The sequence below is a fragment of the Macaca thibetana genome, chromosome 8, assembly GCF_024542745.1.
Source record: "Macaca thibetana thibetana isolate TM-01 chromosome 8, ASM2454274v1, whole genome shotgun sequence".
NCBI lineage: Eukaryota > Metazoa > Chordata > Mammalia > Primates > Cercopithecidae > Macaca > Macaca thibetana.
The window spans coordinates 32,283,358-32,308,340 of record NC_065585.1 but is presented as its reverse complement, the minus strand read 5'-3'; the positions used below and the strand labels follow the sequence as shown (position 1 = coordinate 32,308,340).

Sequence of the window (24,983 nt, the reverse complement as noted above, 5' to 3'; positions counted from 1 at the left end):
TCATTTTAGGGCATGTGATGGGATTAAAGTTAAGGGTGACTTCAAGCTGAGTTCTAGAATATCAGTTTAGGACTGAAATTTTGATTTTTTTTGTTTTCCTGCAAAAATCAACCTAATAGAAGAAAGTGGATTCAATCATATAGTAAGAAGGACTGGACACAGAATATAAGAAAGGAACTGCATGTTTCTCTCATTTGTTTGTTCTTTTAATTTTTAAAGGCAAATACACTTGAGTAATTCTGATCACTGTATTTTATTTTAATCAGTGCTTTCCAATCTTGGGTACGAAAATCACTTTGTAAGTAATACAAAGGAAATACGAAGGAAAATAATTAATGGGACAATCACATGAGATAGAGTTGTTCTTTTATCATCAATTAAGAAAAAATAGGTAGGGGCGGTGGCTCATGCCTATAATCCCAGGACTTTGGGAGGCCGAGGTGGGTGGATCGAGAGGTCAGGAGATGGAGATCATCCTGTCTAACACGGTGAAACCCCGTCTCTACTAAAAATACAAAAAAATTAGCCGGGCGTGGTAGCCCACACCTGTAGTCCCAGCTACTCCAGAGGCTGAGGCAGGAGAATGGCGTGAACCCGGGAGGCGGAGCTTGCAGTGAGCCGAGATCGCGCCACTGCACTCCAGCCTGGGTGACAGAGCAAGACTCCATCTCAAAAATAAATAAATACATACATACATAGAAAGTGTTGTTCTGATTATATTAATAACATAAATACATTTTGCAATTTTTATTACTAATGTTACATTTTAAATAGTAGTTCAGATATACCTGAGACATTTAATCTGATTCTTCCATGGATATTTGTTTCCTGGGTTGGGAACGGGCAGTCTTCAATTACATAAAAATGTAACATTAGAAGAAGTATACAGAAAATATTCAAGAACATTTTCTATTAGGCATCCTACTCATTAGCTTTTGCCAGTCGTTCATCACTTTCTTTTTTTTTTTTCTCCAGACGGAGTCTGGCTCTGTTGGCATGATCTCGGCTCACTGCAACCTCCCCCTCCCGGTTCAAGCGATTCTCCTGCCTTAGCCTCCCTAGCAGCTGGGATTACAGGTGCCTGCCACCGTGCCCGGCTAATTTTTGTATTTTTGTATTTTTAGTAGAGACAGGGTTTTGCCGATTTGTCAAGGCTGATCTCAAACTCCTGCCCTCAGGTGGTCTGTCATCCTCGGCATCCCAAAGTGTTCAGATTACCGGCGTGAGCCACCACACCTGGCCATTCATCCGCTATGTATTCTAACTGTGGCTTTCCCTCTAAGACTTTCTTTGAGATCTTTCAGTCTCATGGTTTCAAATAACATCTATAGCTGACAATTTGCAAACTTCCACCTCTATCCTTTCAAAAAAGGATATCTAGATTTTATTTCCAACTTGATATACAATTTAACAGATACTTCAAATATAACAAAGATAAACTGTTTTTTTCTCCTAAACTAGCTCCACCTGTAGCTTTTCTCTTTTACTTGAAATCAATACTGTGCTAATTATTTATGTGCTGCCTCTTAGCTCTAGCCAACCCTTCTGTATTCTGCCCTTTGATATTTGGGTTGGAATACTGCACATTACGATTCTCAGATTATTTTTTTTCTTTAGTGGCTGCCTAAACCTGCTAGCTCACATCCTTTCCTCAGAGGTCAATGAGGAACCACCATGAAAGATTTCCCCCTGTGAAATTTGAGCACCAGGTCTAGATTGTTTTTACTGTAAGCTCTTAGGTTCTGGTAATACCACAGTTTTTACTTTTCTTTCTGGATGAAAAAAGGATGGTATCTGTCTATAGAGTTGTTGCTTCTTCATTAATTTTTACTCTTTATGCATTACATATGCAATGCCTGTGTAACAATTACCCAAATTACATGCCATTCATTTTAAATAGGTAATATAGATTATATTTTTCTGACTAGACCTTGTCAGCGTAGTCATTCTTATCAAGAGTGAGTCTAAGACCTTCAAAAATGTGTTTTGTGGGAGTGGTATGCTTATTTTTTGGTCTTGTCAGAGCTTAGTTCTTGGACAGTAAAAAATGTCATATGCAATTACTTATCTCCTGTGATTGAAACAGATTTTGAAAACAAAATTTGTGGGGAGAGGGCAAGGGGTTGCTGCACTTGATGGCTAACATATTGAAGACTACAAGGACAATGGAGGGGATAGCGATTGATGACTGCATGGAAACTAGAAAGAGAAATTACAGCTCACATCATGGTCAGAAAACAATAGACCTTCTATGGTGAACTTGTAGCACTGGGCAGGTATGGCTAAAACATACCCAAAATTTAATTATGCAAGTTACCTAATTACAATGTAATCTGAACTTACAGATTCACAAAGTTTCTTATGTGGAAACTATGGCATTAATTGAGAAGGAATGATCATGAAATTTAAAATAGAGACATTTGGATGCTCTGTGATAAAGTGCAGAATCTTTTTTTTTTAAATATTTATTTATTTATTTATTTATTTTTATTATTATACTTTAAGTTCTAGGGTACATGTGCATAACGTGCAAGTTTGTTACATATGTATACTTGTGCCATGTTGGTGTGCTGCACCCATCAACTCGTCAGCACCCATCAACCTGTCATTTACATCAGGTAAAACCCCTCCCCTCTCCCCATAATATGTCCCGGTGTGTGATGTTCCCCTTCCCGAGTCCAAGTGATCTCATTGTTCAGTTCCCACCTATGAGTTAGAACATGTGGTGTTTGGTTTTCTGTACTTGCGATAGTTTGCTGAGAATGATGGTTTCCAGCTGCATCCATGTCCCTACAAACGACACAAACTCATCCTTTTTTATGGCTGCATAGTATTCCATGGTGTATATGTGCCACATTTTCTTAATCCAGTCTGTCACTGATGGACATTTGGGTTGATTCCAAGTCTTTGCTATTGTAAATAGTGCTGCAATGAACATACGTGTGCATGTGAAAGTGCAGAATTTTAAAACCCAGTCTTTCAGAGTTATTTCTGCCAGTTTCTGCCATTCCATTTTTCCTTTCCCTGAAGTCCTAGCAAAAACTTCACCTGAGGCAATTGCCTTACAATGAGGCATTTATTCTCTTCAATACCCACCACCATCACCTTTCATTCTCCACACAGAACAATCAAATAGAACTCTCAGTGGTGATGGAAATGGGCAATATGGTAGCCACTAGCAATGTAAGGCTAATTTGAATTGTGATGTGATAAACTTGCTAAATACATTGTAGATTTCAAAGATTAAGAATAAAAGGAGAGATGGTAAATTCTTGCATTAATTTTATGCCAAATACATGTTGAAATTATATCTGTGGTTAAATAAAATATACAATTAAAATTCATTTTGTCTCTTAAAAATGTGGCTACTGAAAAATTCAAAATTAAATATGCAGCTCACATTCCATTTCTATCAGCTAGACCAATACCCTTCAAACTCTTGCTCACATATATAAAAAGATTTTGGAAACTGTGCTTTCTCACAATTTTACATTGACATCTATTATTTAAAATTCTTAGTGTGAATAGATGCAAAGGATGCAATTTCTACTTTAATTTTGCAAGTATTTTAAATATAGTTTTCTCAAAATCTTGCATCATTAGCTAACTCAATTTATAGAAAATATCCATGATAGTTTATAAATGCAAAAACTGTAAAATCAATCAGACAATTCAGAAACTCTTTCTGTCTAAAAAAGTCAGACTTCTTGTCTTAATTAAAATTGACCTATAATATCCTAACTATCATGAGTTCTATATAAGGATAAATAGACATACAAATAGTGGAATTGAAAAATAGATGAATGGATGAATGACAATTAGATGATAGATGACAGGTAGATACATAACATACATACTTGTATACATAAATAGATACATAGAGAAATAGATGATAGATACACAGATGCATAGATGCAGACATGGGCTTTCTATGAGTTTGTTGCTTGGTTAATATGATGTGATTCCCTTCAAATATGTCTTAGTGAAGCTTTTTGTTTCTTTGCTTTGTCTCAAGATCTGTCCCTCAGGAGCTATGAATCTGGGATTTCCTATTCTAATTCTCCAGAGTTTTATTTACACTCAAGCAATGTAACATATTAATATTCCAGTTGGAGAAGTAATATATGATTCTCTTTTGAAACTTGGAAAAACAAGTACAAGAGGGAAAGTGATAAAGAAGAACAAACAGATTCAGGTATGTCTTCAGTCTTCATTTCACACATGGAGCTGATGTTGAATGTGCACATTAATGCAAGAAGAACAATTAATTCAAAGACTAGGTACGTTTAAAGTACTAGTCTAATATTTTAACTTGCTGTTATGAAGAAACCCTCAAATATTTTCATCACTCAAATGCCATAATTAAAGGAAACATTCCCTTACAGAAGCTTGTGGAAGTGGCATAAAGGAACATCAACAATGTATATTAGTTTAGACTACAATGCTCAGTTATTACATTTTGTTTTCTGTGAACTTAATTGCAATGTTGGTAAACTGATTAGTAATAATGACTATAATTTAATGTTTAATGTTTTAGAATAAGACAGTCACCTATAAATTATTCAATCACATAATGAAATATAGAAGAAAATTATATGTAATGATAATTTTGGATTAATACATGTTAAGTCCAGTAAATAACAGGAAAGAAGTATGTTTCTTGAGGAGATGGCAGCATTTGGCAATAAAAATAGGTGTCATTTAAAGTGAACTTGCTTTGTATCAGGAACTTCACATGTTCCTTTCTGTATGACCTTATGATATGGTATTATGACCTCTAATCTATGAAAAAGAAACTGTGGTTGGGCTCTCATAGTGAGAGTAACAGCCTAGATTGAAACTTGTTTAATTAATTTAATCAAATTTTAAATCTCAGGTTACTTTTTCCATCAACCATGTACTTTTTTTGGTACATTTAGGACACCATAATTGCTCAAATATACAGAAAATCATGAACAATAATTACTAACAAATTATAAATGTAGAGGTATTAAGCACCTTGGTTAATTCGGATGTATGCAAACTAGTATAGCTGTGTGCTTATGATTTATACCAACAATTTCCTTCTGAAAAGCGTTCCAAGGAGTAATCTATGAAAGCAAATATCTCTAACAGTGTTTTGAAAACTGTGTACTATAACCTGTTAGTGAATCATGAAATTAATTTAGTGGGACATAATCAATGTTTTAATAATAAACAGATTACAGTCGACTGGAAAGGAAAATACAGGAGCACATTCATGTAAAGGAAAATGTTTCATATGTGTGAAACTGTGGTGTGTGTGGTGTGTGTGTGTGTTTGAACTGGGTCACAAGGTAAAATATAATTCTTACTGTGGCTCATGATGAATAATTCTTGTAAACCAATTTTCGCAAGACATCTTAAAAAAGAGTTAAGCTAACTGATCAAAATTAAATGTCTATATTTATTAATAAAAAATAGCAAAGAACTGAAAGTAATTATGTTCTCCTAAGAAAATAATTTGCATTTTTTGGAGAAAAAGGAGAAATACATTTGAGTAGATTAGGTAATATAAACAAGTAGAAATGTGACAACCTCTGAAACTTCATTTAATTCCATAATGATAATGATTTAAAGTTAGCAAAGCAGACATCTTATAGAACATGAGATAATGCCACATTTTGATGACAATTACATGTAATTGAGAAGACAAAACAATATCTCTACCTCAATGAAAGATTAATTAAATGTGTTTATTCCATATTTTATAATGAATTAGCTGCGTCTATCTTAGAAAAATATATTTATACATTACTGTGAGATAAGTCTTTGTACCTACACGTATCTCATAAAGTACACAGCTCTGACCTTTGCTAACTATGTGATCTTCGACAAGTTATTTATAGGTTTGCTTAAATGCAGATAATAAAAGTATCTCCTTCGTGAGAGTCTTACAAGGAATAAATAATTCATAAAAAGTGCCAGAAAAAAACTTCTGAGAATAGTGTACAGCATGCTGCTAAGTGTTCAACAAATGTCAGTTTTCCAAGTACTTCATGTTTTTTTGTTTTTTTGTTTTTCCTCAACAACCAATAATTTGCACAGAGAAAGAAATCAATAAATATTTGTTGCACTGAATTGAACTGACGACACAGGTTGGGTGGATAACATGATTTCCTTCATGCAACGGAGGGATTTGATTTAGAAATTTACTCAAGTTTATAGAGATAATTTGGGGCAGAGTAGGTTTCTGATCTAGTTCTTCTGATTTATAAAGCAGGGCTCTTCTGTGAAACAAATCTAATTGTCCCTGTGTTGAGTCTTAAACCAACTCTGCTGATCTTAGAATTAGGTTTCAAGAACTTGACAGGTGATCACAAAAATTCCCGGGAGGCGGCCGGGCGTGGTGGCTCAAGCCTGTAATCCCAGCACTTTGGGAGGCCGAGGCGGGCGGATCACAAGGTCAGGAGATCGAGACCACAGTGAAACCCCGTCTCTACTAAAAATACAAAAAATTAGCCGGGCGCGGTGGCGGGCGCCTGTAGTCCTAGCTACTCAGGAGGCTGAGGCAGGAGAATGGCCTGAACCCAGGAGGCGGAGCTTGCAGTGAGCCGAGATCGCGCCACTGCACTCCAGCCTGGGCAACAGCGTGAAACTCCGTCTCAAAAAAAAAAAAAAAAAAATTCCCGGGAGGCAATATGTACTTTAATAACAATGAATTAATAATGTATTTCAAGGCCTTATTAGCTTTACTAACAAGTGTGCTTGCATTATCGTACTTATTTCTTGCGATACTATAAAATACGTGTCTTTATTATTCACATTTCATAGATATAGTTAAAGAAACAACATGAGAGAGGTTAAATAACTTAAAGTTATCTGAAAATTATACATCAGTATATGAAACACAATCTGGCCCAATTTCAAGAGCTCTACCACCAAACTTTTAAAAATCTAGCCCAAAGAAGCTATCACATAATCTGAAGATCTGAGAGAAATGATAAATTTTCCTATTTAGGTCCTCTCTACTGTTATAAAATCAAGTCTTACAAACAGAAGCAGGATAGCAGGATAGTAAGAGCAGGAAAGAAAAATCAGCAAAATTTTCAGCTGCTTTTACGTTCATTGTATTATAATTTTGCTTGAGGTATAGTGGCATGTACATATTTAGATGTGTTACTCATATTAGAATCAAATAGAAAGGCAATTCAACTTTTTGAAATATCCATAATATAAATTCTTTATTAATGCAGGGCACATTACACAAACTATTCCAAATAAATAGTTATGTGATATATAGCAATAGAGGAACATTGAAATGAAAGTCAACTATGTATAAAAACACGATTGACCTGAATTATGTGTCAAACAGAAAAGATACAACAACAGCCACTATTCATGATTCCTTTTAAAAAGAATACACTTAACAACCTTCAAAAATGTATCTCAGAAATCATTCCTTTATAATTTTAACATTTTCATGTATACATTATTAGCTTGGAGTAGAGTTGTATTATTTTTTATTTTTCCCAAATTTCTCATATAAACTTGGTTTATAAACGGATAAGTAGGGAAAATTGCCAAAATTCTACTTGAGTTATAAATTTTCTGTACTGCATGCTCCGTATAATTTCTTTGCCTTTGTCTTTATGATTATGACTTTTTTTTGACCACAGATGGTGTTCTCTTACCTTATTTGTATTCACTGCAGTGATGACCCAGACACACTGTGCGTTGCTGTCATACTGGAATGGAAAGTTGGGAGATGTAAAGGTACCACTTGGTCCTTGAAGATTAGAGCCACACGTTTTCACTAAAAGAGAAATTGCATTTTAAAAGATGAACATATGCCACATGTAAAATTACAACAATAAAATATCTTGCAAATAGACTTTAAATTCAAAATGACACAATTATAACCATATTGAAATATACATTATGGTATTCTAATGTCACTTATGAAAATACAGTGTTTATAACACCCTGGGATTCACGAGCTCAATATTTTCAACGTTAATGGAAAACTAGTTATGAATAGAAATGTGAGGCATGATAAATTGTTCTCTGATTTTAAATAGGTGTGTTTAATTAGAGAAAGGCATATTTACCCAATATTTACCCACAAAGAGAGTGAAACAGAGCCTTGGATTAATGAAGCAATCTAAAAAGTGTTTTTATTTGTGTTTGTTAAGTACCCTAGGACTCACAATCGCGCAGTTGAGAACCATTAATAGTAAAATTTCTCTTTCTGTACTTACAACTATGAATTAAAGAACTCAGACTAAAAAAAAAAAAAAAAAAAAAAAAAAGTTACATTTAAGTAATTTTAATGAATTCCCACAAAAGTTGAAAGTTGTAGAATTTTCTGTTTTCTAACTCATCTTTCCTCTACTTAATAAATGAGCTAGTGACCATACTGTTTCTGTTTCTTAACTTGCTTCTTGACCACCACGAATTTCTGGATGCCACTACTTTTGATCTGGATTTCTTTGCCCCATTCTATCAAATCCTGGTCATATTATCATTTTCTAATCCATCAAAAATAATCTAATTCATGTTTAAATGATGAACGTTAAATGTATATTTTCATATGCACTTAAATTTGTGCATAGTTACCTTCATCATCACTTTGAAAATCAGTTTATGGACCTCCTAAAAGTTTTCTTGACATGGTCAAAGTCATGCTTCTAGTACATAGTAGTCAGAATTTTGGCCCAGGTCTTCTGACTCAAGTCTTATTTTTTAAATCACTAAAAGTGTGTCTTTCTTATATGTTACATGTATATTTCTTTATTAGTTTCTTCTCTTCATAGCATAAATCTATTTCAGACAACTTTCCTGCAACTTGATGGTTATATCTTATGTTGATTTAATAGTTACAGTACTTTTAATTATATTGTGAGTGTGTGTATATAATTTCTATATTTTAACCAATAAAATCATATTATTTTGTATTGAAAAAAATAATAAATTGTATTTTTCTTCCCTTACCATTATTTGCAATTCAATCTTTTTTCCCATTTACTACTTAACTTCTTGTAAATATTCTATGCTCACTACTCCATCTTCCTCTCCCCTTTCAGTCTTCAAAATATTTCAGTCTGATTCCCATTCTTATTTCAGTGTTTAAATTGTTTTTTTTAAAGCCAGCAATGAACTCATAATTGCTAAATATAGTATCTCTTCCTTTTTTCCACATATTTGATATCTCAGCAGTAATGCAAAGTATTGATAAGCTTTGAAATTCTCTGCCTTCCCTCACATAGTATTAAGCTCTCCTGATTATTTGCATGTATGTTTTAAATAGTTCTGCTCTACCATATTATTTGTTCTGGTTTTATTTTTCCCATCTGACCCTTAAGTAGCATAATTCTAAATGGATTTAATCTCCTCTTTTCTATTTGTTCAATGGTTTCTCTGAATAGTTAAACTAATTCACTTCTATGACTGGAAAGGACATTTCTGTGTTGATAGCTCTCAAATCTACATCACCAGTTTTGGCATCTCTCCTGATTTCTAGATTAGTTTTCTGTCCACTGGACATTCTATTAGATGCTTTTAGGAAGCACTTTCAATTAAATATTTCTTGAATAGACTATCCAGCTCCTTGCCTTGCATAATATATACTACTCATGGTCTATTCTGTTTTCCTCCTTGGAAATATCTCTGTTTTGCTTTATCTCTTCTCTTCCCAGTGTCCAGTGCTTCTTCCTCATTTTTCTTGTACTGGTAATAGCTACTTAACCCCTTTTCTAGACTCCAGCTTCTCTCTCTGTTACATCCTGCTCACTCCTACTATATTTATCTTTCTAAAATGCAGATTTCATTACCTAATTGCATGAAAACTTGGTATCTATTTCAGATGGAATAAAGTACAAATTTCCTAATAGAGAATATAAAATTATTCCTTTGAGGACCTAAATTTATTTTCTAGTACAATTACCCACCATTTTACATAGTCATACACTTTACTTGTGCCAGAACAGACATCTTGCTCTTCTTTGAATTTACCGTACTCATTATAATTTTCTACATTTGTCATGCTGTTTTCCAGGTTTAGAATATTATTCCTTCTTAACATTTACTTGCAAATATTCTATAAAACAAAGCCAAGGTGATGTGCCACTTCTTTCCATAAGAAGGGTTTTTAATTCTTCCACTAAGGGTTCTGTAATGGATTGTACAGTTCATAGCACGTTATTTGAACAGCACATTTATACAAGTGTTTAGGTGCTAGTGGCCTGATAGGGAATGCAGCTTGAAAGAGTCTAAGAACTTTATAGAAATGAGAAATTTATACGAATCACAACGCAATAGGTTTGTAGCAGCTATAACTTTCTGATTGAATATACTGCTTATCTGAGTGGTACTTACTACTTTGTAATTCTCTGGCATCCTTTGTTTTCTAAACTATATACACACTTAGAATCTTTTGAAGTCAAGGCCTAGTTTATCATCTTTGTTAACTACTAGTGTAATGGCTTTCATGATGTACGTATGTTTGCTAAAGAAACAAATATTCAAGTTCTTTGGCACAGCTCTTAAATTAACTATAAAATAGTGGTCTCTTCATCCTGATGAATAATCTTTACAAATATGTTTCAGAGTGAAAAACTGTCTTCTATAAAAATGATTTTATTTTTTTATAAAAGTAAAGCACAAACATTTATAAAATGACAAGTAACAATTACCTGTAAATATTTTGGTCTGCTTATCTGCTTCCATCCAAACCTGACAGTAACCACTTAACAAGTTGTCTGTCTACAGACATTTTTGTTTTGCGGCAATACGAGTTTTTGCGTATTTCTTGTTTTCTTAATGTATTTGTGTGTTTTAACAAGCATAGCTAATTCTATAATATTAGTCTGAAGATATTTTTTGCATATATCATGACGACTGTTCTAGGTCAGTACCTATAGGTCTTTTTCTTTCACAGGTTTAACAGTACAAACAGAAGCTGATAGAACTATTGGACATTTTTGACAGGCTTCCACTATGAGAACAGCACAAGATAATTAGGAGGTTTCTTTAATCCTGCAGTGGGAAATAAGAAGACATGTAGAACAGACCTGCTATTTGAACAGAGTTGCAGCAGTTCACACATAGCAACACAAATACAATGAAGATCTTGGTACATTTACGTGTTACGTTTTATAGTTTAAAAAAATCAAAACAAATTCATTATTATGGAAAACTAAACTGTAAAATCTCAGTGGCTTACAACAATAAGTAATTTTTCTCTTCAATTCTATTGTATTTGTGCTTTATACTTGTGTTATTATTGCAGGATTCTTAGAAGATTAGTTAGTTACAATATGTGAGCATTTGAAAATTTGATAAATATGCCTAAATTACTCTCCAAAAATTTGTTCAGTATACTCCCAAAAATAATATTAAAAAGAGAACAGTTCTCCATGCTGTCACCAATATAATAGTATCAATCATTATGCTTTTGTCATTCTCAAGAATGTCACTGTTTTAATTTCCAATTCTTTCTCTACATTTTTAGTACGCTTTAACAGAAGTCTTTATTGTTGTCTCTATATTTTGTTCCGACTTTTCTCTTTGTACACTTTCCCTCATTTCAATTTTTTCTTACTGATTTATAGAAACTTAATATGTGTTACTAATATTAACCCTTTTATTTGTGCTACAAATATTTTCTTACAGATTTTTGCTTTTGATTTTGCTTTGAATTAATTTTTCTCTACAAACTTAAAAATATGTGTAAATCTGTCAGTGTCTTCTTTTTGATCTTGTATTTTGTATCTCATGCAAGAAAGATTTTCTTCAAATCTAAGATTGAAATACAACCTTTATTTATCAGACTTTGATAGTTTTATTATATTATAATTAAACTTCATCTACAAATTGATTTCTTACGGGGCAAGGTAAAGGAGCATTTATAGTAAATTCTATATTATTCGTCACAAACTAGAACTACCATTTATATTATATTTATATAGACCATACATAAATGTATAAGAAACCCATATATGGATGTGAGCCTTTTTTTCATATTGACTTACTGATCTATGATTATTCTTCTGCCAGTACCATACTGTTTTAGTCATTTTTTACATACATAGCACACATCTCCCCATTCTTATTCAGTTTCATAATTATATTGAATATTCAATAATATTTATTTTCCACAAACTTTAGTTGTGCCCATTTGTCAAAGTAAAGAAGAATGGTGTCTGTATTAAATTATATTGATTTCATACATTATTTTGATACAAATTTTTCACTTCAATGAAGCCTTTAATAACACAAAAGAAATAAATATATGTGATTAGAGTAAATGGACTATAGTAAAGTAGTACATTTGAGAAATTAAGCTGAAATTTCTTATAAAAATTCCATACTTACAGTTTCAGAAAAATAGAAGTAGTAGAAAAAGAAAAAAACCTTGTAAATATACCAATGAATGTATGAAATCAAAAGAAGTATTGGGTTATAAATAAAATATGACAAATTTGGTCATTAAAGATTAGAACAAAACGTGGATGTCCACACTAGTGATACCATTCAATATTTTCTTAGAGGTTCCAGGCAAGGCAAAAAAATCAAAAAAATGTGAAAAGAGTTACAGAATTTGAATAAGAAACATATGTCATTATTTACATGTAATATAATTTTTCTTTCTTACATTCAAGAGATGTAATAATTTATCTACCACAATATGCTGTATTATTTTCAAGAGTCCTATATGTTGGATTTAAAATATATAATTCATATAAAATGTACAGGTTCTTTCTTTCTTCTTTTCTTTTCTTTTTCTTTTTTGGTAGATGGAGTCTTGCTCTGTTACCCAGGCTGGAGTGCAGTGTCACGAACTCGGCTCACTGCAACTTCCGCTTCCCAGGTTCAAGCGATTCTCCTGCCTCAGCCTCCCAAGTATCTGGAATTACAGGTGCCCACCAACATGCCCGGTTATATATATATCATTTTTTGTATTTTTAGTAGAGACGGGGTTTCACCATGTTGGCCAGGCTGGACTTGAACTCCTGACCTCAGGTGATCAGCCCGCCTCGGCCTCCCAAAGTGCTGGGATTACAGACGTGAGCCACCGTGCCCAGCTGTATAGGTTTCTTTTATAACAAAAATACTTGGCAATTCAAATGGAAAGGCCCAATCTATACAAGCAGCAGAAATTACATATAATTTTGAAAAATATATTTAGCAAAAGACATATAAGACAGAAGTCTTATAAAGGTAACTATTAAAAAAAAACAATGAAAGGGCATTAAATAAAACTTGTAGAAATTGAAAGATAGGGCACATTCTGAATGGGACAGCTTATTATCATAAAAATGCTAACATCCTGATTTAAGCAGTTTATAAGGAACTAATAGGTTAGCTAATATTTATATATTTCCTATATTTATGATTATCTTAACTTTTAGTGCTTTAGACAGAGTTGCTATTTTATAAAATATTTTACTTATTTTATTCACATGCCACCTGTGTTTTTATAAAGGAAGAGTAAAAATGGCTACCTTATACATTTTACAGTACTGTTTGTGGAATAAAATGAACCAATATCTGCAGAGACATTGCAAAATACTGTTAACATCGATAGAAGTACAGAAGCAGAAGTAAAAAGATTTATTTCTAGGTTGCCTATCAATGTATTCCTATTTTTTCCTCCAGTAAAACACATACAGTTAACTATGCTTTGGAAAATGCCTAGGAATAAGGTTAAGTACAGTGAAATATGTTTAGCTTTAACTGTAACCTTCAGGCATTTAGATTTGTGCCAGATACAATGTTTCAACTACACAAGTAAGACAAGCTGACATTTTATTTTTTGGTTGAGTAAGGACATGATTTACAGGTTAAGGATTCTTTTTGCACAGAATATGTCAACTGAGGTCTGTCTATAGTTGTCTCTGGGTCCGTTGTGCCCTGAAGTACCATTTTTACTCTCTCCTGGAATTTTCCTTCTTGAATTTTTCCATCATAATTTAAAAAATAATATTGAAGGACTTTCATAATCATGCTCCAATAGATTCCTAGAATTTGTAAATTCTGTAAAGCTCTTTCCACTCACTTACTTGTAATTCCTTAAGCACAGTGAGAATGTTCACACTTTAAGACCCTAGCACTTTCTATTTTTGTCACCTGGCATAAGTTTCTACTCAAACAGTATTCCATACATTGCCTATTCTGATTAATATCTCTAAACTTTAGTTTCTTAAGTATTACCTTTACATACCACACAAACACACACACACACACACACACGCACAATTGTTTGTTGTCTATTTTCCTCATTAGAATGTCACATTGATGAAGGTAACAACTTGTTTTTGTTTATCATGGTATCTTCAGCACATAAAATTGTGCCTGCCATACAGAAGACACTCAATGAATGAATGAGTGAGCAAATGATTAGAATACTTAGAGTCGAAACAGAGATTTGGTTTTGTTTATCATTTGTGTCTTCCATTTTTTTTCCCCCTTTGGACTTTGGTAGCAATTCAAGCTTCTACCTTTTGGTGAATGTAGAATGTGGTAATTAATCCACAAAGGATTCATTAACATTGTGTGAACAAGCATGTCCTACTGCCTGCTATTCTAAGGCTATGTGTTAGGGTTGTTGAAAGATTTCTGGTAAGGAGCATTTTGTCGTTGTTGTAAGGAGTATGATAGCGTATGTCATTAAAGGAGTTGTTAGTATGAAGTTTGTGGTTCATTTTTCATCTTTAGGATGACGTTTGTAGTTCTTGTATCTTCAAATCTTCAACTATCCCTGCATCTTCATGTTTCCACTTGAGTAAATTCAAACCACCTGGAACTCAGTTTTTTTTTTTTAACTTGTAAACTTAGATAGTTGTACTATGTCACCCATAAGATCTGATAAGCCTAATATGATAATATGATTATATCATGCAGTTATCTGTGTGTTCTGAATGGCTTTCTCAAGAGGTGCAATGAAGTTGATAGAGTCTGAAAGTTGTATTCTTGCCCATTGAGGCCTTTACTATATCAGAGAAATGTTATTATTATTATTTAAACTGTTTGCTGACATATGTGACATGAAAAATAATGAATCCACTAGAAGAATCAAATTTAATTCAAATGTATTTGCAGCGTTTCCCTTTTTGTGGTTGTTCACCTGAGAGTTAGTAAGTATTGTAGTCTTGCCCCTAGTAGAAGTAATTCCATTTCTATCTATCTTTACAGGGCTTCTTTGTTTATTAGCCAGGCATAAGGATAAATATTCATGGTGTCATAGACTAACTTGACATTCTTTGAAAGTAACTTGGTATTGACAATGGCATAAACTATAATTCTTCTGCTGCACAAGATGTGATAGACAGAATAGGCAATATTATATTTTACTTAATAGTTTCTATTGCTTCTAGAAACTGTAGCTTGTACTTTGGAAAATTAGATATTCTAAGAAGATGTAACTATGTAACAATGAATGAGTATGCACAGCTCAAATCTTGTGAAGTGCAAGTCAGGATAGCCCAGACGAAGAGGGATGTACCAACAAAGGACTTACTTATTTAAATGTTTCTCATTGGTCTGTATTAGGCAAGACAACAAATATCTTGGGAGAAAATATGAAATCACTGGAAATGGATAAATGTTGGTACCTAAAGATGGACAACTTTCAGCAGCCAATAATATTTGGATGTTGAGAGAAATGGTGTGACTACATCCCAGCAAGGAAAGGGAACTATCCCTGACTTCATAGAGGTAGGCCAAGGAAAGTACTACCCACATGTTTCAGGTACCTTTCTAATCTTTCTTTGCTCAACCATCATCATTGGTATTTGAATTTTATTCTTACCATCCATTCGTTGCAACAAGGTTGATAGTCTGAGTTTCTATCATGGCATATTGTTCCCCTCAAATAGCCAAAGCAATCTTGAGAAAGAAGAGTTGGGGACATCACATTCCCTGATTTCAAACTTTGTTCATGCGTTGCTTAATGATGGAGATACATTCTGAGAAATGTGTTGTCAGGCAATTTTGACATTATTAAACATCATAGAGTGTGCTTACTACACAAACCTAGATTGTGTAGCCTACTACACTATGGTATAGCCTATTGTTCCTAAGCTACATACCTTTTCAGCATGTTACTCTAGTGGACCAATTAGAACACAAAGATATTTGTGTATCTAAACATATCTAAACAAAGAAAAGGTAAAAGTATCTTACAAAAAAATTAAAAGTGGTACACCTATACAGAAGCACTTACCATGAATAGAGTTTGCAGGATTGGAAGTTCCTCTAGGTGAGTCAGAGAGTGAGGAGTGAATGTGAAGGCCCAAGGTGTTACCATACACTAATGCAGACTTTATAAATACAACTATATATTATTTTTTTAAAATTGTTACTTAGTGAATTAACCTTAGCTTACTGTAACTTTTTTACTTTATAAACTCCACAATTTTTTAAACTTTTGACTCTTGTAACAACACTTAACTTAAAATACAAACACATTGCACAGCCATACATCATTATTTCTTATTCTATATGCTTTTTTCTATTTTTATTTTTATTTTTTACTCTTTATAATTTATTTAAAACTAAGACACGCACACACACATTAGCCTAGGTCTACACAGGGACAAGATCATCAATAGCACTGTCTTTAACCTCCACATCTTGTCCCACTGACAGGTCTTCAGGAGCAATAATACACATTGGAGGTGTCATTTCCTATGATGACAATGCCTTCTCCTGGAATACCTCCTGAAAGACGTGTCTAAGGCTGTTTTTACTGCTGAAAAAGTACACTTTTTTTTTTTTAAAGCAGAAAGAGTACACTCCAAAATGATGACAACAAGTATGGTGTAGTAAATGCTTAAACTACTAACATAGTTGTTTATTATCATAATAAAATATTGTGTAGTATATATAATTGTATGTGTGATACGTTTACACGATTGGTGCAGCAGTTGGTTTGTTTACACCAGTATCACCAAAAACACATGAGTAATGCATTGTATTATGATGTGACAATGGCTACAATGTCACTAGGTGATATAAATTTTTCAGCTTCATTATAATTTTATGGGACTAAGATTGCATATGTTACACATGACTATATACACAAAGTTACAGTAATCATAACAGTATGGTACTGGCATAAAAGCAGACAGATAGATCAATGAAACAGAATAGAAAGTCCAGCAGTAAACCCACAAATATATAGTCAACTAATCTGTGACAAGGTCACCAAAAATACAAAATGGGGAAAAGAATAGTGTCTTCAACAAGTGATGTTGAGAAAATTGAATATCCACTTGCAAAATAATGAAATTGAACCCTTGTCTTATACCTTATACAAAAAAAAAAAAGCTTGAAATGGATTAAAGACTTAAATGTAGGATATGAATCCATAAAGGTCCTAGAAAAAAAAAAAAAAACAGGAAAAAAACTCCTTGACATTCATCTTGGCAATGATTTTTTGAATACAACACCAAAAGCATAGGCAACAAGAGGAAAAATAAACAAGTAAGCCTATTATTGTGATATTGACCGGAGGAGAGAGTGGGGATTTTGGTGGATTCATTTTAATTCTTTATTTTCTCTCATGGAGGAAAAAATCTGGCTCCTGGGACTGAGTGAACACCAGAAGAGGAAAATGACAGAGCAGTGACAGTGTGCTTAGCTATTAAATTTTAAAATGTGAATTTATGTTGTATTCCAACCTGGTGACATAAACACATTATCTGTATTTATGAGAAAAATTCTGTTGGTTGATTGAGAGGATTAGACATATTATAATTGTGTAAACTTCAATAAGCATCTAGCACTGAAAAATCTATATCATATATAGATTTTTGTCATATATGACAAAAACTGAGAGTAAGCAGTTATATCATAGGAATATATGACCCCAAAATAAAAATTAATATTTTCATTATTTATTGATCAACTATATTTCTGGGTATGAAAACAAATACAATCTCATAGTTAAAACTTTGTTTGGAGTGTGGTGTTTCCTCAAGGATCTACAGCTAAATACTCTTTGACCTAGCAATCCCATTACTGGGTATGTACCCAAAGGATTATAAATTATTCTACTATAAAGACACATGCACATGTATGCTTATTGCAGCACTATTTGCAATAGCAAAGACTTGGAACCAACCCAAATGCCCATCAGTGATAGACTTGATAAAGAAAATGTCACAAATATACACCATGGAATACTATGCAGCCATAAAAAATGAGTTCATGTCATTATTTGCCTTTTCAATTATTTATTTATAAACCTTTATTTTAGGTTCAGGGTACACGTGGCAAACATTTATATGGGTAAACTTGTGTCATGGAGGCCAACAACCATATGAAAAAAAAAAAAAACTCAACATCACTAATCATTAGAGAAATGCAAATCAAAACCACAATGAGACACCACTTCACATCAGTCAGAATGACTATTTTTAAAAAGTCGAAATAATTAGATAAAAAATTTCCCCAAACAAAATGACCATTCATATCTCAGAATAACTTTGTAATTTTTTGCATTGAATATTAGATAACATGTTTTTAATTCATTTGTGAAGGCTGAGTGCTGGAGAGTTTTTATTCTGAAAAATCATGAATCCCACAAATATTAAATGATTGCATATTCTGTTTGAAACACTATGCTGGGCACTGGAGATGGAAAGATCAATAAGACAATCAAGGTCTTTGCTCTAGAGAGATTATATTTTATATAAAAAAAGAAATATTAAACTAGTAGATAAGGCTGGTTTTACAAGATGCAGTGGGCGTAAGTAACAGATTACAAAAGGCTATTCTTAGGAACTGATAGAGAAAAGGAATTGTGTTACTTACATATTTTATTTACATCTCCCCCCGCCACTCCCCAGTAATTTGGGAGTTTTTCTTCTCCAGCTCATGTAGAATTGAAGAACAAATTCATTTTAACCAAATCAAGGTAAAAGGTGTCTATTTCCATGGTAACATTTGATAGGATCTCATCTTTTAAAATGAATATGTGATTATTACCATTAAAGATGGTTGAGTTGAAATGCTTTAGGGATGTGCTAAGGAAAAGCATCTCCAAGTTGGCAGATGTATACTCTTTGAATGTAAAACAATGTGCTGATGAAATATTGACTGTGAGAAAATAAAATGGCTCAGGATAGTAAATAATTTATCAGAAATTATAGAAGATACAAAGCCTATATTAACGTGAATAGAAAATAAGTATTTCCAAAGTTGTAAAAAATATTTTCCAAATACTTCTAATAAGTTAGTAACCTAGGAACAAAGAAAATACTCAACAAGTGAAAAGCATTTGAGGCTTAATTTTCAATGAAGAGCATAAAAGATATGCCATACATTTGGAAGAAATATATTATAAAAAAGGGAAATTGAAAAATAGGAAAAGTGAGAAGACCAGCACTAGAAGTTACAGTGGTGTTGTTTTAATGGACATACATAGGGGAATTGTAGCGAAAAAGTGAACTTAAAAAGAAAAGAAAAAAAAGTGCAAACAACCTCATAACAGATTATTTCACACAGAAAGAAATAAAACTCCATTAAATAAGAGACAGAGTTTTGTGTTGAGTGTCAAGATTTTAGTCTTTCTACACAATATTTGGTGTATACTTTCAATGGTTATGTTCAAAATACTTTCTCTTCCTTTTTGGGAGGAAAACTCTTAATAGTGTATGGGAAGGAAAGTTATAACCAAAATTATATTTACTAAGCTATGGTGAAATGAAATCCTACACTGTAGTTTCCTCCATAACAATTTAACCACAAAAATAAAGATTTAAGTAATGTATATAAATGCACAACATTTTTCACGTGTCAGAATTCATTTTGTTCTTATTTTCCTTTAATTTAAAAATATAATGTATGATATAATCCACTGGAAGATACTGACTTATTGACCTATCAAATACTTGTTATTAAACTATAGATAACAGGAATAGACACTGTTCTCTGAATCAGTTAGAATTCTCAGATTCTTGACAGTTGGTCATGAAATATACAAACACACGTATCTGAAGGTGAATGATAAAACCTATTTAAACCATCATCTGGAACTATCAATAAGTAATTCAGTTTAACAACATTTAAGTGAACATCCCAGTCTCTATGTCTTCATGAGAAGCTAATAAACTGTCAGAAATGGAATTACAATTAGGACTAATCATCAGATACATCTGAGTGTCATCTGCATAAGAATGGGAGTCTAATCCATGTCTTCACTAAAAGAAAGCATATAAATGTAGACTAATAATGAAATGCACCCAAAGCAGGGAACTGGAAAACAGAAAAAATGCTGTGAAAGGAACAGAATTAAAATTAGCAAGAAGCAGACTGCATAGAATCAGATAAATTTGATTAAAATGCAGCAAATGCCATTCCTATTAAAGATGAGAAATATAATGTACAGATTTCTCAAAGAAAAAAAAGGTAAGCAAATTCATTTTTTTCTAGTTCTTTGTTGTTTAAAATTTAACTTAGCCACGAAAGTCATGTTTATCTACAGCACTGCCTCCCTTTGTTCCTTGTTTCATTGAATCGTCTCATTAGTAACGATGAAAAGACATATGGTACTAAGTCAGCAATAAAAATAAGTCAAGTGAATTACTTATTTATTATGCTTTTCATAAAAATAAAACCAAATCCAATGTAGTCTATTTTTCCCAGTAAGAAAATAAGACATATTAGAAGGTGAGATAGAATTACATAAATTATTATGCACAATTTATGTAGAAAGCCTAGTGTTCTCAAGGTTATCCAGGAGGGAAAGAGTGTGGAAGAGAGATGAGAAGTAAGAACAGAAAGAAGAAGATGATCTGACTAAGAAGATGATGTGTAGCGAAGAAGCCAGACAAAAATCTCAGACAACAAATTCTACAAAAGATTCAGTTTCAAGTTATTTGCCACCTTTGATGTGGACTGCCCTCATCCTTTCCCAAATTATCCAGGAAATTAAGTGAGCAAGTTCTGATCCACACATTTAAAAACTGGTTTTTTTGTTTTTTTTTTTTTTGCTTGTTTAGATGAAGTTTGGAGCAATGTCTACTTGAATTTATGTAGAATGGACATAATCCAAAAAAAATCATAAAGCAGGAATTCACCTCTAGAATTAACCATTAAACATTAAGTCTCCACCTAAAGGCACAAGAAGTTAACTGAAATTTTGGAAGATTTTAGACCTCCAAAAATTTAAAATTGGATGTTAGATTAACTGATCTATACCTGAAGAGGCAGGAAACCTGGTTACTAATTTGTAATTTCATAATGCACTTCCAAAAGTTACTACCATAGCTTTTCATATGTTATTTCCTTCATCAGGAATGCTGTCTTTTAGTTCTTAACCTTTTAGCTAAAATTCATTCTTCCAAATCCTTACTTCTATTAGTGCACATATACGCTATTTTAATTATCTGTTTACCCACTGAGCTCCTTTATGTCAGCAACTACATTTTGCATCTTCTAATGACAAGAAGTCAGCTTAAGGTATAATACCAATCAAATACTCAACAATGTTTTTAAATTTTTAATCAATAATTAAGTAAAATTAAATATACCATTTCTTCTAGATTTTCTAGTTTATTTGCGTAGAGGATTTTATAGTATTCTCTGATGGTAGTTTGTATGTCTGTGGGATCAGTGGTGATATCTCCTTTATCATTTTTTATTGTGTCTATTTGAGTTTTTGAAGGGTTTTTTGTGTCTCTGTCTCCTTCAGTTCTGCTCTGATCATAGGTATTTCCTGTTGTCTGCTAGTTTGAATCTGTTTGCTCTTGCTTCTCTAGTTCTTTTAATTGTGATGTTAGGGTGTCGATTTTAGATCTTTCCTGCTTCCTCCTGTAGGCATTTAGTGCTATAAATTTCCCTCTAAACACTGCTTTAGTTGTGTCTCAGAGATTTTGGTACATTGTGTCTTTGTTTTCATTGGTTTCAAATAATTTATTTATTTCTGCCTTAATTTTGTTATTTACCCAGTCGTCATTCAGGAGCAGGTTGTTCAGTTTCCATATAGTCGTGCGGTTTTGAGTGAGTTTCTTAATCCCGACTTCTAATTTGATTGCAGTGTGTTCTGAGAGACTGTTTGTTATGATTTCCCTTCTTTTACATTTGATGAAGAGTGTTTTACTTCCAATTATGTGGTCAATTTTAGAATAAGTGTGATGTGTTGAGAGGAATGGATATTCTGTTTATTTGGGGTGGAGAATTCTGTAGATATCTATTAGGTTCACTTGGTCCAGAGCTGAGTTCAAGTCCTGAATATCCTTATTAATTTTCTGTCTCGTTGATCTAATATTGGTAGTGGGGTGTTAAAGTCTCCACTATTATTGTGTGGGAGTCTAAGTTTTTGTAGGTCTCTAAGAACTTGCTTTATGAATCTGAGTGTTCCTGTATTGGGTGCATATATATTTAGGATAGTTAGCTCTTCCTGTTGCGATGATCCCTTCACCATTATGTAACGCCCTTCTTTGATAATCGTGTGTTTTTGGTCATTAGTTCTCTTTATGTGATGGATTATGGCTATTGATTTGCGTATTTATTTTATTTAATAAATGATGTTGAGGAAACCGGCTAGCCATATGCAGAAAACAGAAACCAGACCCATTCCTTATACCTCATACAAAAATTAATGCAAGGTGGGTAATAGACTTAAACATTAGACCTAAAACCATAAAAACCCTAGATGAAAACCTAGGCAATGCTATTCAGTATATAGGTATGGGCAAAGACTTCATGACTAAAACACCAAAAGCAATTTCAACAAAAGCCAAAATTGACAATTGGAATCTAATTCAACTAAAGAGCTTCTGCACAGCAAAAGAAACTATCATCAGAGTGAACAGGCAACCTACAGAATGGGAGGAAATTTTTGCAAGGTATCCATCTGACAAAGGGCTAATATCCAGAATCTACAAGGAATTTAAACAAATTTACAAGAAAAAACAAACAACCTCATCAAAAATTGGGTGAAGGATATGAACAGACATTTCTCAAAAGAAGACATGTATGTGGCCAACAAACATATTGAAAAAAGCTCATCATCAGTTGTCATTAGGAAAATGCAAATCAAAACCACAATGATATAGCATCTCCCATCAGTTAGAATGGCAATCATAAAAAGTCAGGAAACAACAGATGCTGGACAGGATGAGGAGAAATAGGAACCCTTTTACACTGTTGATGGGAGTGTAAACTAGTTCAACCATTGTGGAAGACAGTGTGGCGATTACTCAAGTACTTAGAACCAGAAATATTATTTGACCCAGCAATCTCATTACTGGGTATATACCCAAGGGATTATAAATCATTCTACTAGAAAGACACATGCACATATATGTTTATTGCAGCACTGTTCACAATAGCAAAGACTTGGAACCAATCCAAATGCCCATCAATGATAGACTAAATAAAGAAAATGTGGCACATATACACCATGGAATACTATGCAGCCATAAAAAATAAATGAGATGTTCATGTCCTTTGCTGGGACATCGATGAAGCTGGAAACCATCATTCTCAGCAAACTAACACAGGAACAGAAAATCAAACACCACATGTTCTCACTCATAAGTGGGAGTTGAACAATGAGAACACATGGATGCGGGGGGGGAACATCACACACTTGGGCCTATTGGGGGGTGGGGGCTAGGGGAGGGATAGCATTAGGAGAAATACCTCATGTTGATGATGGGTTGATGGGTGCAGCAAACCACTATGGCATGTGTACTCCTATGTAAAAATCTGCACGTTCTGCGCATGTATCCCAGAACTTAAAGTATAATAAAAAATTAAATATACCAAAATATAATTTTAAAAAGGCTTAAGTTAACAATGTAATGCTTAAATTAAGTGCAATACAGAGGCAATTTATCAGAGAAGTACCTCAGAGTAATTCGGTTATCACTTGTAATTCTAGACAATCTTTCTTTCTAGAAAAAATCAAATGAATATTGATGATCTGTTATAATTATTTTATGGAGATAGTTATTCAACACGAAACACTGACTTAGAATGTTTCAAAGCAAAAAGAATAAGGTGAGATCCTACCTTTAAGGAGTTTGCAGTCTTAAATGGATATAAACAGACTCTTGTAATAATAGCTTATAAGTACTAAGATAAAAATAATTAGGAGTAGTGGAACCATATCAGAATAGACATTTTCGCTACCCTGATTTTAGAGAAGGCATCCTGGTGGTGATGTCAGAACTCAATCTTGAAAAGTCAGGATGCATAAGCTTAGAATAGAAATTCAAAATGGGCCTCTAGCGGGGGAGGAAAAGACACACTAAACAGGACAGTGAATACAAAAAAACTCTGGAATTCCGAGAACATCTAAGGTCGTTGGGATTTTGGGAAATTCTTTCGCTGGTGCTGGGGATGTAAATAAATGACTATTTAAGGGGGGGCATATATGGATTTTTGTTAATTTTGTAAAGCTAAAGGGGATACTTTGTGGATATCCAGAAGGCACTTGACTTACCTGTGTCTAGCTTTAAGTAGATAGATCCAGGTGCCACATACAGATGGATTTAAAAGAGTAATATGGTAAGCCTAGATACAAGACTAAAGAAAGTTCAGTCTTATAACTTTTCCATATACTATAAAATCCTTAAAAATGTAGCTGTTTTCAGTTTCTACATATTTATTTGACAAATACAATTGTATATATTTATCATGTACTACATGTTTTGAAATATCCATTTAGTTTAAATTCAGAGACAGTTATTATTTATTTATTTATTTATTCAGTCATTCATTCAACCTACACTATATGTTAAAGAACTATGATGCACTCAACTCTATGAGAATAATCATACAGTTGTGAACCCCAGGCCCTCCTTCATGCACCTCATGTTACAGGGAGAGAGACAAACATGAAAAAACCCAAACAAGTTAATTATATAATCATGAAATAACTGCTACAAAATAGAAGTATGAGGTGTCCTGAGGGTGTATATTTGGGGACTTACCATATCTTGAGGCATCATATTAGAAAGTACTGTTCTTTTTTTTTTATTTTTAAATGAATTAAAGGCTTATTAATA

General features: G+C 33.1%; 1 protein-coding gene across 5 annotated transcripts in view; it reads right to left on the bottom strand.

The window, feature by feature from the left end:
* The window catches only part of CSMD3 (CUB and Sushi multiple domains 3), a 1,234,985-nt gene that overhangs the window by 632,350 nt on the left and 577,652 nt on the right, over positions 1-24,983 (bottom strand). For all 5 annotated transcript variants that reach the window (XM_050802135.1, XM_050802136.1, XM_050802137.1 and 2 more), the window contains one exon: positions 7,653-7,774. In XM_050802135.1, coding sequence (XP_050658092.1) covers positions 7,653-7,774 — 122 coding nt within the window. The remainder of the gene's footprint in view (positions 1-7,652; positions 7,775-24,983) is intronic.